Source organism: Callorhinchus milii, unplaced genomic scaffold (assembly GCF_018977255.1).
Source record: "Callorhinchus milii isolate IMCB2004 unplaced genomic scaffold, IMCB_Cmil_1.0 Scaffold10, whole genome shotgun sequence".
In the NCBI taxonomy this organism is placed as follows: domain Eukaryota; kingdom Metazoa; phylum Chordata; class Chondrichthyes; order Chimaeriformes; family Callorhinchidae; genus Callorhinchus; species Callorhinchus milii.
In genome coordinates, this window is record NW_024704751.1 from 14255515 (window position 1) to 14272708 (window position 17194).

The 17194-nt window shown below is 48.9% G+C and overlaps 2 protein-coding genes across 3 annotated transcripts; both read left to right on the forward strand.

Annotated features, from left to right (window-relative positions):
• Nucleotides 1–1937: 1937 nt before the first annotated feature.
• znf593 (zinc finger protein 593) lies at nucleotides 1938–5147 on the forward strand. 2 transcript variants are annotated; one of them, XM_042338358.1, is made up of 4 exons: nucleotides 1938–2017; nucleotides 3266–3483; nucleotides 4488–4550; nucleotides 4730–5147. In XM_042338358.1, the coding sequence occupies exons 2-4, from the start codon at nucleotides 3284–3286 to the stop codon at nucleotides 4860–4862; spliced, it is 396 nt and encodes a 131-aa protein (XP_042194292.1). In that variant the 5' UTR covers nucleotides 1938–2017; nucleotides 3266–3283; the 3' UTR covers nucleotides 4863–5147.
• A 2299-nt stretch (nucleotides 5148–7446) lies between these two features.
• Nucleotides 7447–16680, forward strand: selenon (selenoprotein N). Its single transcript, XM_042338825.1, has 12 exons — nucleotides 7447–7735; nucleotides 9016–9133; nucleotides 9751–9881; nucleotides 10368–10580; nucleotides 10729–10853; nucleotides 11017–11154; nucleotides 11350–11431; nucleotides 11874–12062; nucleotides 12886–12991; nucleotides 13706–13818; nucleotides 14046–14147; nucleotides 14484–16680. The coding sequence occupies exons 1-12, from the start codon at nucleotides 7514–7516 to the stop codon at nucleotides 14652–14654; spliced, it is 1710 nt and encodes a 569-aa protein (XP_042194759.1). The 5' UTR covers nucleotides 7447–7513; the 3' UTR covers nucleotides 14655–16680.
• The last annotated feature ends 514 nt before the right edge of the window (nucleotides 16681–17194 follow it).

The following is a 17194-nucleotide window of genomic DNA, read 5'->3' on the forward strand; positions in this document are numbered from 1 at the left end:
ATAGCCCCCCCCCACGCACTTGCGCCAAAGGCGGTCGCGGACGCTCAAAGAGGGACCGACTTTATAATCTATGATATTTATTGTATAGAGAGCGAGAGGAAGGTACGGGTTTATAGTATGGATTCTATAAGGTTCACGGGGGGAGGGGGAGGGAGGGTGTGTGTTGTTGTTGTGGTGGTGGTGGTGGGGGGAGAACCCCTATGGATTCACCGCCTGAGGAACGCTCTGAAGAACGTTTTGGACACTCAGAGCAACTTCTGGTGGACACTGTGCAATGGTGGGCGGTGGGTGGGGGGGGAATCCTGTGGCTTTACGGCTGCAGAGGGATAGTGTAGGTTCGCAGTGAGGGAGTGGACATGTCCGGCGCCTTGGGACGTCCTCCCCGGTGGTGGAAGGCGCTTATAACGCACGTGACTTCGCTGTGATGCGGATTCAAGGTGTGTGTGTGTGTGTGGAGCGTATATGATGATATCATAATTAATAATAATAATAATAAAAATGAGCGTGTAGGATTCTCAGGGTGAGGATGTATGAATTCGCAGTGTGACAAACGTCTAGATTCGTGTTGTGCTGACTGTACAGGACTCAAACCAGCTTGTCCAGGTTTAGAGTCGACGCGTGGAGTCCATTGGAGCCTCTCCATCTCGCCTGGAGCCTGAATCAAAACATTACAGAAAATACAGGTGCCTCCCTCATCACCATAGGGGGCGGCGATACCTATCCCACAAAGCACAGAATGCCTCACTTTTCGACTTTGATTTCATCTCTGGGCTTTTAAGAGCTGGATCGACCACGACAAGCAGCCCAACCCAATATATATATGTATATATATATACTGGGAATTCATGATGGAGTGTAATTGTCGCCGGTGCACTGTAGAGATTGCTCAAGTGTTGAAGCTGACCTTATGTTGCACTCTGCTAATGACCATTGTGCTAGAAAAGAAACCGGGATGCCAAATTGTTTCAAAGGAACACGGTAAGTCACTGGGTCTGTAAATCACATTCTTGGAAACTAGACCCAACTGCCTACGTGTAAAACAAATCTTAAAAGATTGGCGTAGGAACTCCACGTTGAATGTGTCCAAATCCAGCGCCCCCTCAACGACCCCTTGAACTGTTGAAAGGAAGAACAAAGTGAAGCCAGAGCAGAGAGTAAAACACAGTCCAACTGCAAGTGAATCAAGCAGTTAGTGACAGAAAGTGCTGGTACAGTTATGTGATAAGATCGCCTGCCCTCTTCCTCCCCCCGTGCAGCTGCAGAATGTAATGAGATACGCGGTTTTCGGAGATCAGCAAAACCCAAAGCCCACGCGAGGAGAATTGCAGGTGCGACGTTTTTTGTGCCAACGGCACAATATATAAAAAAAATAAAACGCGAGGAAGACTCATTTTCATCTGCAATACATACGGTTAGCAAAGAGGGCGATACACTGCAGAGACCCTGGGTTTCTAAACGCTCTTCCAAGAGGAAAAAGTAAGAGTTCCTCTCGCACGAAAAAAAGGCTTATTTTCAGGGATGAAAACATAATGTTTTTGCTAAATGTCCTTGCGGATTTGAGTCAATTTGACTCGTTAGCTGCAAATATTGCACGGTTTTACAACGAACAGTTGCATTCGGGCAATTGTCACGTTATTTGCAAACTTGAATCCCATTTCATTTCACTTTTGATTTTCCCCCTCCAAAGTCACACATCTCGTTGCATTAATTCCCCTGACATCGAATGTGGTTGAAATAACGCAACCAATTGCAAACCGAGGAGGAGGAGGAGGAAGAGGAGGAAAGGGAGGAGGAGGAGGGGTAAAAAAAATACAGATTTAAAAAAACAAGTGACCGTAAAAATCAAAGGCTCTGAATGAATCATCGCAACACAGACTCGCACAGAGAGAGTGAGTGAGTGAGTGATTGACAGGAGGGATCACGTGGTCCGTCAGGGCTCGCTGACCTTTAGCCCCCGAGACCCGGAAGCAGTCGGGGTTGGCGGCGACTCGGGCCCGGAGCGGAGCCTCGGAGTTGGGTGAGTTTCTGTCCCCGCGTCTTCCAGGCGCTGCCGGGCGGCCCTGGCTGGGTTGGGGGTACCCCTTCCCTGCCTCTCGGGGGAGGGGTGTGTGTGTGTGGGGGGGGGAGGGGGTGTTAATTCTCCCCGAGGCGCCGGTTTGAGCAAAAAAAACCACTAGGCCTCGTTGCGACTGTTAGGCCTCAGTCTCTCCCGAGGACCTGCCCGACAATCTCCTGCATTAAGTCCCTCACTCACTCACTCGCTCACTCACTTACTTCCCCCCCTCCTCTGTTGGCGGGCGAGTCCCCCCCCGTCCCTGGGCACACAATTGGCTGCCGAGTTCGCCCACAGACCGCGCGCGCACACATCACCCTCGAGCGATAATAATAATAATAACAACAACGACGACAACGACGACCACGACGACGACCACGACAATAGCGATCCTTGCGTTTGATACCGCGCCTCAGCCCGTCTTCGAGACCGCCCCGAAGCGCTTCGCGCAATATTATTCTTCGCCGTGAAGTGAATTAACAATGTTACAGTCCGTCCCCACCCCCCCCCCCCCCCTCCCCCACCCCCACCCCCGGGGTCTTTCAGGCAACAACAACAACAACTTGGGTTTGCGTAGCGTCACCTCACTCATGTCATTGAGACATCTCAAAGCGCTTCAGAGGATATAGCGGATTGACTGTATCGATGACAGTCCGTCCGGGCTGGTGCAGTGCTCCAGCACATCGCCGGGGTGTCCCTTTTTGGGGACTCTGACCCCCTGCACTGGCCCTCTTCACGCAGACGTGATGGGAGGTCCCGCCACACTGTTCGTAAAGAGAAGGGAGTTTCTCCCCCAATGTCCTGACCGGAAATCCCGCCAGATTGAAGGTTGTGCGTGGGCCGTTGGCCGCCTTCGAACACAGTCACTACACTCGGCAGCACTTACCATCAAGGGTTTTGAGACATTTCAGGCCCCTATTCTCTCCCCCACCCCCTCAGCTCAAGATACCAGTCGCAGTGGGTGAAGTGCTTTGAATCGTCTTCCTGACCTGAAAGACAGCGTATCAGATGCAAGGATTTGATTTAATGTATTCCAAATGATTATCAAAACCTTGTTTATGGATATTGTCCATAGGGAAGTTTTTTCCCTTTAATAATGTTGACTTTTATTCATAGTTTATTTGTGAAGCATTTATTTATACTTTGAACCCTGTAAAATGATCAATATTTGAATGATCAAAGAGGGATTATTTCTGCCCGTTTCCTTCAAAGGATTAATCATCAGGGAAAATGGGTAAATCAAAGCAGACGCGGAACCACAACAGTGACAAGAAGAAAAATATCTCCAAAATGTGGAAAACAAAAAGGCGAACAAAAGATTTAGACGAGATTCACAAGGACATGGAAGCTGCAAATGCTCAGAAATTACTGCACCAAGCAGTAAACTTCGACGTGACAGGCAACGCTCAGTTCTATTGCTTACATTGCGCGTAAGTAGCCATTAATACCTTTGATGAATAATTTATTCTCTATCTCAAGATCAATTAATAATCCTATGAAGGAGTGAATTATTTATCTTCTGCGAGCTGAGGAGCTTCCACAAACTTCTCTCTTTCTCTCTGGGGTCCATTGTGACAGTTTTATCACTCAAAAAAATCATTTTTATTTTAAAATCTACTTGAATTGATTGCATCGCCAGGGTGAGGGCTGCAGTACAGTACAATTTACACTTGTTTAGGGGTTTTCACATGGAGTAGACATCTCAAAGCTACTGCTGCCCTTCGGACGGGACACAATACTGTGGTCTAGTCTGTGCCTTTGCTTCAGGTGGACATTAAAGATCCTGTGACACTATTAAAACACAGAATGGAGTTTCTTCCGATGTCCTGACATCCAGATAAATTGGTCATTCCATTCACTTCATCGCTGTTTGTGATTCCTTACGCTCTGTCAAATTGGCTGCTGGGTTTGCTGACAAATGTGCAGTCACTAGACTTGACAGCTGTTCTCTGTGAAGCAGTTTGAGATTGTGAGTGTTCAAGTCCTAGTAGTACCAAAAGATTAACCAAGTTGAAACTAAATCAGCATTTTATTCACCAAACGAACATAAAATTCACATCCAAATAACTTTGCCTTTTTGTACCTTTACACATGGTATTGCCTCGGCCCCGCTTTCAGCTAAATATTCCCACCCATTAGCCTTGGATCAGTTACCTCATTAGGACTTGTAATGCGGTCTCAACATTTCACATGCTTTGTTTAAAAGGATCCGCTTCCTCTTTTAATGTAGCAGTGCTTGAGCACAGCCTCTGAGACCACTCATGGAGTTTCCTGACTTTTCCTTATTCTGAGAGAGGCAGAATAATTAAAGGAGACGGCAGGAGAAAGAGAGATGGGTCTGACTTGATCAGTGGATCTTAAATTTCTTCAGTTTTCTATTTTAATTCCGCAGGGTTTAAAACTTTTTTTGTTTTTTCATTTTTCCCCCTCACAGTCGGTACTTCATTGATCAGAGAAACCTCCAGGAACATTTTAAAACTAAAGTCCACAAAAGAAGGTACAGTAATGCCATTTTTTAAATACGTAAAGATCTTTGTAGTGCCTGGAATTTTGGCCTTAATGTGGAATGAAGCCAGTTGACTTGAGCTGAGTCAGCTAACAGACCAAAGATCCATGTGAAAGGAACTACTGGTTCCTGGCTCTTTAAACATTCATTCTCTATTTGTGGTTCTCTAGGCTCAAGCAGCTGAGTGAAGCGCCATACACCCAGGAAGAAGCTGAGCGAGCAGCGGGCATGGGCTCCTACACCCGTCCACAGAAAGTCACGGTCAGAACACAGCCAACCGAGGAAAACATGTCTGTGCAGTGAGGCCGGCTGCCGTCGGCGCCCTGAGCCGTTCTTTAGAAAACAAGACTTCTCTTTTAACGGTTTCCAATGTTGGTGTATGTCAGTAGTGTTTGGGACAGGTTCAATTTCCAGTTCAAAAACTTGCCAATGTGGACCCTGTCAAACTGACAGCCTGTCTTGAAGACCAGCCGTGAAGACTCGTTCTCTGAGTAGTAATTCGTGCAGCCCCCGTTCCCCACACAGGTGACCTACAATCAATCCTCTGTTTTCAGGGAAAAAATAAATTCTAGCGAGAATACCCTCAAACTTGTTTGTTTTCTGATTTGTAAAAACATAGGAATCCACTTTGTATCTAATTGGTATTTGGAGGCGAACAGAAATCAAGGGGTGAAGTCATTGCTGAGTTTGTCTTTCTTTTTTGGGGGGTGGAGGGGGGTAAGGATGGGACTGTATCTCTGGTAGCACTGAAACTGCTTGCTTCACAAAGTCTCTGTCAAGTGTAGTGACTATCTGTAGGCGAACAGAGCAGCTATTTTTGGGCACAGCAAACAGCTGTGAGGTGAATGACCAGTTTAATTTACTTTCTCTTCAAATAGTACCACAAAACCTTTAACACCCACTGCACAGGTAGACGGAACCTCAGCTTATCGTTTGTGTTTCCATTAAGGGATGTGGGGCAAGAGCTGGAAAGCGTGATTTATTTTTTAATAAACGGCACAGTGGCATAGATGTGTGATATGCAGAAAATGGAAGAAAAATACTGTTTTTAGGAAGGCATCTCTGATAATGCAGCATTCTTCCTCCCTAGTCCTACCCCCCAGTACTGTACTGCACCGTCGGCTTCAATTGCAACGTACACATCAATGGGTGAGCCTTTAAGCCATTCTGCCACTGCTCTCTGGAACAACACCTCTGCCTCACCCCCTCCCCAGTTTTAAAGCCTGTCTTTAGACCTATCTCGTGTACTGTGCTTTCGGTCATCTATTCCTTACAGATACATACACACACGGCTCGGGTGCCTGGTCAGCTGTATGAAGCACTCAGAGATGCCCTCCCGAAGTGAAAGGTATGCAAATTGTATGTTAACCGTGGCTGCCACTGACCCTATTAAACGAGTCTCGCGGTCGTGTTGCTTAAATTAACTGGAAGAAGCTGAGCTGCTGCCTGAGGGCGAATTCTACAACTTGGAAGAGCTTCTGTTATGGAGAATCAGCCACTGATAGGAATGAATAGTCTGGTTTATTACTGCTCCAGCCTGAAGCGTTGAGCCCTGACCGAGAGAAGTTTGTGGAATCCTGTAGAGTAGGACCTGGGTTCGATTCCCACCCGGTTGGGGCAAAACCTTAGGCAATATAATAATAATGATAATAATAATAATAATCCTTGTATTTGATATAGCGCTTTTCACGTCTTCTCGACATTTCAAAGCGCTTCACAGAATATGCTGTAAAGTGAATTGACTGTATATTTGTGGGCGAAACACGGCGGCCGACTGCGCACAGCGGCGTCCCCACAAACAGCCGTGGATTGAAAACGGCCAATTTGTTGTCGCTTTTTGTAGGGTTTATTATTCGGACGAGTTTTAGACGTCCCGACGACGACGTGATAAGAACCCCGTATCAAACGCAAGGAGTATTACCGTTCTCAAGACGTAATAAAGAAATGCAAGTTGCTCACGGGTGAAATTTTAGCGCCTGGTTTTGTGGGGGGGGGGGTGGCGAGACGGTGCAAACGCACTCCCGAGTGGAAAAAATTCAACGGCGAAGCGGTGAGTCGGGGGCGTACGGTACAGCGGTTCAATCCTGCGGGAAGGGACAGCTTCAAATAATTAGCGATCCGGGTTTTCCTTCCATTTTCCCAGTCGGCCATTCCCAGTGAGTGAGTTGCACAGACGGATAGAGACAGACGGATAGAGACAGACGGATAGAGACAGACAGATAGACAGAGACAGACAGACACAGAGGCAGACAGACACAGACAGAGACACAGAGACAGAGAGAGAGAGACAGACACAGAGACAGACAGAGACACAGAGACAGACAGACAGAGAGACCGACAGACAGAGAGAGAGACAGATGCTCTGATGGGGATTGGCAGAGGCTGAGATAGAGTGGGTGGACGTGGTGTGAGTGAGTGGGTGTGTGATGGGGAGGGGGTGTGGGGGGAGAGGGGGAGAGTTTAAGTGAAAATAAACCCAGAGAGAGAGAGAGAGAGAGGAGAGAAAACTTCTGAGGCGCCACACAGAGAGCGCTCAGAGCCATCACCTTTCCGGGGGGAGTGGGGGAGAGAGGGAGAGTGGGAGAGAGGGGGAGAGAGGGGGAGAGTGGGGGAGGGGGGAGAGAGGGAGAGTGGGGAGAGGGAGTGGGGGGAGGGGGGAGTGGGGGAGAGGGGGAGAGTGGGGGAGAGGGGGAGGGGGGAGAGGGGGGAGAGAGGGAGTGGGGGAGAGAGGGAGAGGGGGGGAGTGGGGGAGGGGGAGAGAGGGGGGAGTGGGGAGAGGGGGAGAGAGGGGGGAGTGGGGAGAGGGGAGAGGGGGAGTGGGGGGAGGGAGAGGGGGGAGAGGGGGGGAGTGGGGGAGAGAGAGGGGGGGAGAGGGGGAGAGGGGGAGAGGGGGGAGAGAGAGGGGGAGAGGGGGAGAGCTCTGGGGGTCTGCGGTTCGGCTCTGATCGCAGCTCATGGCGTCTGAGGTGAAGAAGCGGAGGAGCGGCTGCGGCTCCGCTGCGGGAAATGAGGCGACGGGTGCGGCTGAGAGCCCGACCCGCACCCGCCACCGGCACAGGGGGGGACCCCCCCCACACCCCCCCGGGCGGCTCGGGGCTGCGGGGCTGCTCGGGCTGGTCCTCACCCTCGGGTGGGGGGTGAAGTGTTACCGCGACTGGAAACTGCTGAGACAACGGGTGAGAGGGGGGGAGTGGGAGGGGGGGGAGAGGGGGGGGGGAGGGAGGGGGGGAGAGGGGGGGGAAAGAGGGGAGAGGGAGTGGGGGGGAAAGAGGGGGAGAGTGGGGGGAAAGGGGAGAGGGAGGGGGGAGAATGGGGGAGAGGGAGGGGGGAGAGTGGGGGGAAAGAGGGGGAGAGGGAGTGGGGGGGAAAGAGGGGGAGAGTGGGGGGAAAGGGGAGAGTGGGGGGAAAGGGGAGAGGGAGGGGGGAGAGTGGGGGGAAAGAGGGGGAGAAGGAAAGGGGGGAGTGGGGGGAAAGAGGGGGAGGGGGGGAGAGGGAGGGGGGAAAGGGGGAGAGTGTGGGGGGAAAGGGGGAGAGGAAGAGTGTGGGGGTGTGTGGAAAAGGGGGGGAAGAGGGGAAAATTGGGGGGGAAAAGAAGGGGAGAGGGGGGGGAAGAGTGTGTGGGGGGGAGAGGGAATGTGTTTGGGATTCAATTGGAATTGGGGGGGGAGGGGGGGATAGATTTGGGATTGAACAAAAATTCGGGGTGAAGGGGGGGGAATAAGACTGGAGATTGCATGGGAATTGGGTCATTTCATCCAAAGTTTTTAATGACCAATATCTTTATTATTATTATTATTATTATTAATAAAAGGTTCTTTTCGAAGGAGTGGATTTAAAACAAATGAATGCGCATCGCAATCTGCAGCCGCGTCTCCGGGTGATGGTGAGGGGGAGGAATGGAGTTTGTTTTTTTTATTAACAATTTGAGAGACGTAGACACACATAGAGAGAGAGAGAGAAAACAGGAGAGGAAAAGAGTGTGAAGGTGTCCATTTCAAAGCCACTACACTGGCACGTACTCTGTGTGGGTGGGGGGTAGGTGGGGGGTGGGGGGAAAGCCCAGACAACATTCCCCTCCACTCCTTTCCTCTTCCACACACCAGGGAGAAAAATCCACTCAAAACAGCCATTTGTTAACTCGCTCTCTCGTGTCCCCCCCCTTTTTTTTTTGGCTCTGTGAAACTATGCGTCTCCGCGTTGATCCCAACCCCCAGCTCGGGCGCAAACCCTTAACCGTCCAGAACCTCGGGACGTCCCTCCGACGTGAAAAGCGCTGCGCAAATGTAATGTTGTTGTCGTCGTGGCGTAGCTCGTGAGTAAGGTACTCTATCGAGCGAATGTTCTCCCCCAGCGCTTCGTTCGCCCGTTTGTCGAATGGTTTGAGTTAAGTACGGACACTCCTTCAACTGATTGTGCGTTTTATGTGCGGAAAAGAAATCGTTGTTCCTCTCCGCAGGAAGATGCTCAGAAAGCCCTGGGCAGCGAAGGGATGTTCCTCTTTTCCTCCCTGGACGCCAACAACGACTTGTATCTCAGCCCGGAGGAGTTCCGGCCCATAGCAGAAAAACTAACGGGTACGGCGCTTTGTGGCTGAAAAGTAACTACGTTAGCAAGTAAGCTGCTGGTAGCCTGTTGTAGGTTTACGGCACAGAAGACCACTTGGACCACAGTATCTGTGTTAGAGCTTGTCCCCCCCCTTCCCCCCCCCCCGCGGTCCCCCACTGGAGTTTTTTAATTAATACCCCTATTCCTTCCCCATCATGTCTGTGCCGGTGCACTCTACCCCCGCCGGAACCTGGCAGCAAGTGGGAAACCAGTTGTTAATGGATTGTCAGATCGCTTTCCGGGGGTAATAATCCCTAGCCCCCCCCCCCCCCCTCCTCAAAGTAAAATGTTGTCAGATATTTGTCAGATTGATAAATAAATTATAAGAATAATTTGGTCACTCAATCCACTGCTGCGGATTGGACACTGCTGTGCGCAATTGGCTGCCACATTTCACCCACAGTCAATCCACTTTACAGAATATTCTGTGAAGCGCTTTGAGACGTTCCAACGACGTGATAAGGCGCTATATCAAATGCAGGGATTATTATAATTATTATTAAGACTGATATTGTAATCCTTTTGAAAAGAGTAACTGAATGAGCCCGGATGTAAATGCTGAGTGAAGAGTAATTTGTGTGCACAGGTGTCTCCCCGGCACCTGACTTTGACAGCGATGAAGACTTGGACCCCAATGGCGAGACCTTAACCATTGTCGCCAAACTCCGGCCGCTGATCCTGGAGAGCATGACCAAGAGCAAAGATGGGTTTCTCGGAGTGAGTGATCTTCTCCTCTGAACGGTGACCGTTAGAGAAGGACCCTGCATCCAACATTGCAGCAAAAAGTAACTCAGTAACCCCCGTCGTGTTTGGTGACTGCCTTTGTAGGCAAATGCAGCAACGATTCGCAATAAGTTCCCGCAAGTAGCAGTAAGTAGGTACCCGGTTGTTAGTCGAAGGTAATAATCCCTCCAAAAAAAAATATTTGGTCACTCAATCCGCGACTGTTTGCGGGACGCTGCTGTGCGCAATTGGCTGCCGCGTTTCGCCCTCAAAATACCCAGTCAATTCACTTTACACAATATTCCGTGAAGCGCTTTGAGACGTCTCAACGACGCGATCAGACGCTAGATCAAATGAAAGGATTATTATTATTATTTTTGGATGAGTTCAGGTGCGACAGCAATATTGCGATCTCATTGTTATCCGAGAATTACTTGCCAGGAGAGTGGAAAAGGGAGAGACTGCGCTTGGTGTTTTCAGGTTTCTCACGGGACGCTGTCAGGGCTGAAGAATTGGAAGACGCCTGCAATTCCCTCCGGGGTCTTCAGCGCCCGGCAATTCAAAGTCTTCCTCCCTCCGAAGAGCACAGTGCGGGTGGGCGACACCTGGTGGATGGTCCCCAGCGAGCTCAGCATCTTCACGGGATATCTCTCCAATAACCGCTTTTACCCTCCAGCACCTCAAGGGAGAGAGGTGAGGCAATCTTAAAGAGTCCCTGCAGCGTAGTGATTAGAGTACTCGCCTCACAAGAGAGAGGGCCGGGGTTCGATTCCCAGGCATGGTGAAACCTTAGGCAAGTCTCTTCACGAGGAGCTTACAAGATGTTTTCCTTCCTAAACAGGTCCTCATTCATAATCTCCTCAGCATGCTTCACCCCCGCCCGTTTGTGAAGAGCAGATTTGCCCCTCAGGGGGCAGTGGCCTGCATTCGCGGCCTCAGCGACTTCTATTATGACATTGTGTTCAGGTGGGTATGTTATTCCAGTTGCCTGTTTGCTCCGAGTGAGGGGCCGTCTAATGATTTACTAGTGGATTCTGTAAAATGTTGTGTAGTCTTTATTTCTTTCACCACATTCATCTTTCACGACACGGGAAACCTGTTATCTTTCCTGCTCCCTTCCTCCTCCCAGGATCCATGCAGAATTCCAGCTGAATGAACCGCCGGATTTCCCCTTTTGGTTTACCCCGGGGCAGTTTACTGGAAACATCGTTATCTCGAAGGATGCCTCTCACGTTCGGGATTTCTGGATGAATGTTCCCAACGACAGGTCGGTTGGATATTTAATTTCGTCTCTTGGGGGAAGAGGTGTTGTTCCCAGATCACATTTGGAATAACAATCCCAAGTTTGCTGCTGTACTTTATAATGTGTACTTTACGTGGCTCACTCTCGCTCTATCAAACGCAAGGATTATATATTATTAATAATGTAATAATCCTTGGTGCTCACATGTACTCCCAACAGGTCTCTAAATGTGGACATGGAGTGGCTGTACGGAGCAAGCGAAAGTGGCAACATGGAAGTGGACATTGGCTACTTACCGCAGGTTTCTTACGTTCCCAACACCTTAACCCTCAACAGTTGTCCGTTCCTTCTCTGTTTTGCGCAGCATCGTGGAGTCTTTAACTACCTTACAAACAGCACCTCGGTTGACTGTCTCATACAAAAAATAGAAGGCTGAATTATGAGGTGCTCGGGGATGGGTGGTCTAATCTAATTTAAATTAGTAAGGGAGGATTAAGCTTTCCCCGCCCCCAACCCCTCCAGGCTCTGGATGTTAATTCAGAAATCGATCAAGAGGTAAAATTCTGATCTTGATGCACGCGAGTCAATATAACACAGAACATGCGCCATTTGCCTGGAAGGGAAGTGGATGAGTGTGTGGCAATTAGGCGGAGTGTCCCTTGCACTGACCCACAGTTTTTTTTTTGCCTGTGGCCATCGGAGTTTTTTCTCTTTTAATAACTGTACTCGTGCGTATGTTGCAGATGGAGCTCAGCGCTGTCGCCCCATCCGTCCCGAGCATCATTACGGACGAGAACGGTAACACGGTAGACAGTGGGAATATTGTGGGGGAGCCCATCCAGTTTGTGTTCGAGGACATCGAGTGGCGGTCAGAAATCAGCTTCGACGAGGCTGCTCAGAACCTGGAAACGACCATGTATCCCTTTAAGAAGGTAAAGGGTGAATGAGACACCAACCTTGGATGTTATAGAGACCTGTAGCCTAGTGGATAGAGCGCTCACCTCGCAAGCGAGAGGACCCAGGTTCGATTTCCGGGCAGGGCGAAACCTTAGGCAAGTTTCCTGACCCACCCTCAGTTTACCTAGGAGTAAGTGGGAACCTGGTTGTTTCTAGGGATAATAATCCTTTCCAAAAAAAATAATGAATCCATGACTGTTTGTCTGACACTGCTGTGAGTTATTGGCTGCAGGGTTTCGTTCACAAAATACACGGTCAGTTCACTTTCCAGTAAATCCTGTGAAGCGCTTTGAGACGTCTCAATGACGTGATAAGGCGCTATATCAATAATAATAATAATCCTTGCATTTGATATAGCGCTTTTCACGTCGGGAGGACGTCCCAAAGCGCTTCACAGATCACACTGTAAAGTGAATTGACTGTATATTTGTGGGCGAACGCGGCAGCCAATTGCACACAGCAATGTCCCACAAACAGTCGTAGATTGAAAATGACCAATTTATTATTGTTTTTGGTTTTGGAGGGATTATTATCAAGTGCAAGGATTATTATTATTATTGTGCTTCTCTGTTGCGTGGGTTTTCGGTTCACTGTATCTTTCTTGTTAGTCCTCAGCCCAGGAGTTTCTAGTTTCTACTCATGGCCGCTGGCCATTTTACCAGATCTAATCTGTCAAGTCTTTCCCAGAGCTAATCTCTGCTCCTGTTAAGCTGCCGTAACTCGAATCGAATCATCGTAGCATATTGTTTAGTTGAAGCGAGGGTGTTCAAACACAACGCCGCCTTTGCCTTTTCCCAGGTGTCGTATCTGCCTTTCACCGAAGTTTTTGAACGGGCAAAGGCGGAAGACAAGCTGGTGCATTCCATTTTACTCTGGGGTGCGCTGGACGATCAGTCCTGCTGAGGTGAGGAATCACATCACGTTCTCTTTGTGCAATTAAAATCTGCTGTATGTTTACACACACACACACACACACACCCTATGCCCTCTGTCTCACCATCCATGGCGGAGCCTTTGATCACTGTGTCCCCGCGCTCTCCCAGGTCCACTGGTGACCTCAGCCACCTTGGCTTCTGTGTGTTTTGAGGAGAGTTAAGCTTTTACTTTTTTTTTTGGTCGGCCGGGTGTCTGACACGTGTGGAAACCCATCGCCGTTGCTTAAGAGTACCCAAACCGAGCTGAGAATTCCAGACATCCCACCAACACAAGGAACTTCCAGAGATAGATTGTTGGAATAGAGTGCGCCCACTCTCTCTCTCTCTCTCTCTCTCTCTCTCCCTGGAGGGACACATCCTGTTTACACAATTCCGGAAAGTATTAGGCGCAGGTTGGCAAGAGGGGCACCAGAGTTCGTTGGGGTAACTGCTGGAGTCTAACCAGCTAAAACTGTACAGCTTGCCATGGATATCGCTGTCTGGCAAGTTTGTCTGCTGCTTGTCCAGCTGGGACCACCCACCCAACCTGTTAGGGTTTTGGCTTGCAGGGTTAACAGGAGTTGAGTGGGAGGATTCCCTATTACTGACCGCACAATGGCCTTTCCCTGAGTGTCGAGGTTCGTGGTGTGTTGGCCGCTCACGCTCAAGCAGAGTCTGATCTTTTTTATTCTCCGTCCGCGCAGGTTCAGGGCGGACTCTGCGGGAGACTGTTCTCGAGAGTTCGCCCGTCCTCGCTCTGCTGAACGAGAGCTTCATCAGCAGCTGGTCCTTGGTGAAGGAACTGGAGGATCTTCAGGTAAACGCACCGGGCACTAAACTCACTGCAGCCGCGTTAGTGGGGAACAGCCATCCAGGTGGGAACAAAAATATCTCCTACAAGACTTGCAGGACAATTCCTGATTTTCTCTCCCCCACCCCCCACCCCAAACGGAATGTTCTTTCCCTCTGGGGAAGGTGTTATAAATGCGGGTGACCTGCGGTGATTAATTCAGTGATTTAACGCCCTGTGCTTATCCTCCACAGAAAAACCCAGAGAGTGAAGTGCATGCCCGGCTAGCCAGCTTACATCTAGAGAATTACAACTTTCCTGTAGAGATGATGGTGGCTTTACCCAACGGCTCAGTGGTGAGTTTTTTGTTTATCATGAGTTCATCGACTATTTATCATGCACTTGATTGACTGCCCAGCGCCTAGGGACGTCCTCCCAACAGGAAAGGCGCACTACAAATGTAATCTGTTGTTGTTAAGTGTATTCAGTACAAGTGTGAAAGCGGCAGAGAGTGATGCATCACCGCGTTCAGTGCGACATCCTCCGTAACGTGAATGGAGTGAGGAGGCAAGATGCATCTCTGATAGCTTGTTTCATCTCTTCCATAGTCTTGCATTGCTGTTTTGTAACAGAGGACTTTGTGGACACCCTGTACATTGCTGATCTCTCTCTCTCTTTCTCTTTCTCGGCAGATTCACCACATCAACGCAAACCACTTCCTGGACATAACATCGATGAAGCCGGAGGAGGTGGAAGGTGGTCTCTTCACTTCCTCGGTGGGTTTCGAGGACCCCTCGACCGCAGCTTATGTCCAGTTCCTGAAGGAAGGGCTGGAAAAGGCGCGACCGTTTTTATCGTCCTAGCAAGAAGGGAAAAAAAATCAACAAATGAACCAACCTAACGAAAGGCAGGGGGAGGGGTGCGGAGAGAGAACAGTCAGACTTATTTCACTGCAAACCCTCTTTGCCTTTCTATCTTCTCTTTTCCCCCCCCTCCCCCCCACCTTCCCGGTCTTGACAAGATTCCACCTATTTTCTACCAAAAATGACCAAAGTTTAGGAATGCACTTTGTGCTCCGTTACCTGGAATGTGGCCTTGTAACCCAGCAACAATTCAGCTTAAGATGTGTTCCTTCCTCTCCCCTTCTTTAACACCCACTCCTTTCTTCCCCTCCCCCCGTAACTACCTGGATTTCTTGATATAAGAAATAGTGCAAAATTGAGCCCGACTGTGCCGATTTTCCAGGGAATAGTGTTTTCTTAATTCTGCATCTCTGAGAGGAAGGGGTCTCTGGGAGTAAGTTCTTAAATCCGTTTTTAAAAACCCATCCGTTTGAAGACGTGAGGTTTTAATGAGGTCGATGTCTGTCGCTGTGCTTGGCGCTGCCCCTGCATTTAGAACCAGATGTGCTGAGTTCTGCCCTTTTCCTCCTTAAACCTATGCAAGTACTCTTCTGATCTTCCCTCCAGTTTAAAGCTCTATTTTACCTACTCCACAATATATTTCTAATAGTGAGAATGTGTAAAGGAAACCAGTCGGTCGATGCGTAGCGTGTGGTAGGTTTGACTTTTTTGATATGGGAAAAATAAGTCAATTTTTTTATACCTTTTTTTGAAACCCGTGCAATATTTCTGAACGCTGTCGTGTGCGGAAGGGACGAGTGATGGCAACTGGGAAGTGGCCTGTTTGTTCCTCGAGAGCAGCTCTTTTTGAAGGTTCAGTCCTAAACCCCGAAAAGGACTGGGCTGAACCTGATGTCTCTCAGCTGTTGGACAGAAACGATCGACCCTAACAGTGTTAATTGCTGCTCGCTGCCTTCCCCTCCGCAGGCTTCATGTTTCCCAGGTCTTTTACAGTGTTATGCTTGAAATGAACAACTTCTTCTGCATGGATCACATACAGTAAAACTCACACAAGTCTGATCTGTATAAATCATATAATCACCTAAGTCGTGCATCTGCCCAAGTCCCGTTCAAGAATTTATATTCTATGCAAATTGCTACATATCTCGTACTTTGCATAAGTCATATTAAACGTCTCGTCCCAACTGAAACGACTTATGTGAGTGAGGTTTACTGCAGTTGCAGTTGGTGCAAAAGAGAACAGTGGAGCTGAACAACACCGGGCAGGAGTAGACCGTCTAGTGTCCAAAGAGATTCAAGACTATTTTTGAATTGAGGTGAGACCTGTGTCTTTTGCTGTTCAGGCGAAAGGCCGGACTCGTCTCTCACTCACTCCCTCGGGGGCTTGAAAGGTACGCGGTGGGATAATGGTGACTGAGACGTAAAAAGAACAGTATCGCTAACCCCATTGCGGCAATTGTCATTCTGACTCTCAGACTATGTAGCCAGTCAAAAGTGCATCAAAGAGCGTTATGCATGTGTGCCCCTCTCATTGAAAGTATCTGAAGCCTGTCCTACACCTGCCTCGTCTGCCTGAGGCCGAAAGCTGAGTGTGTGCATTCGTGAGGGGGGTGGGGGAGGGCAAAGAGATTGCAGCTGGGGCTGTGGTCCCAGTGCTCTGCGTAGACGGACGGGTTTGGTTGCTTTTGGCGACTTAGCACGAAAGATGTTCTTCGCCAGAATTTTTTGCCGCTTCAAATATTGTGCCGGTTGCCAACGCTGTCGTTGTAGAAATTTACAGTGTGCAGAAATGAGCTTGTGTTGAAATGTGCAGCTCTGCTTGGCGCCAAGATTCAGACACTAATTTTGATGTGTTTGGGAGGTTTGCGTCTCTTCACCTGCGAGCAGGAAACACAGTTCCTAGTTTCAGATTTTGATCCGTGACAAAGTCTAGGCTGCACCTGTTCTGCTTCACGTTTGTCACATTCTTAAATCAGCAAGAATGTTCTTTGAAATCCATAATAAAGTTCAGTTTTTCTTGTACGTACACTCGAGAGTTGACATTCATGGTGTGTAAACATTCCTTACAATTGTTTTTTTCTGTCTTCTGCCCGGTGCAGGTTAACATTCTGAACTTGTTGTTTACAAGTGCAAGTTTCCAGATAACCACAAACCGTCTATGACTAAACATTGAATGACTAAATTTTTTTTATATTACACCCAGAAAACGATCTGCTGATCGACTAACAACCAGGTTCCTACTTACTCTTAGGTAAACAAGGCATGTGGAGTAAGGATACTTGCCTATGATTTACCCCACCCGGGAATTAAACCTGGGTCTTCTTGCTTGCGAGGTGAGAACGCTAACCGCTACTCTACAGGACTCCACTTGATTCATTTCCCGATGGGGAGAGGGAAGACGAAAGGAAATCAGGCTAGTCTGGAGGGTGTGACGAAAATCAGGATGTTACAATTTTCACCCCAAATAATGGACGCTTACGCTGACTGAATATCAAACATTCTGCAGAACAAGGACCAATCTATTCAAGAACTCCCTCAGA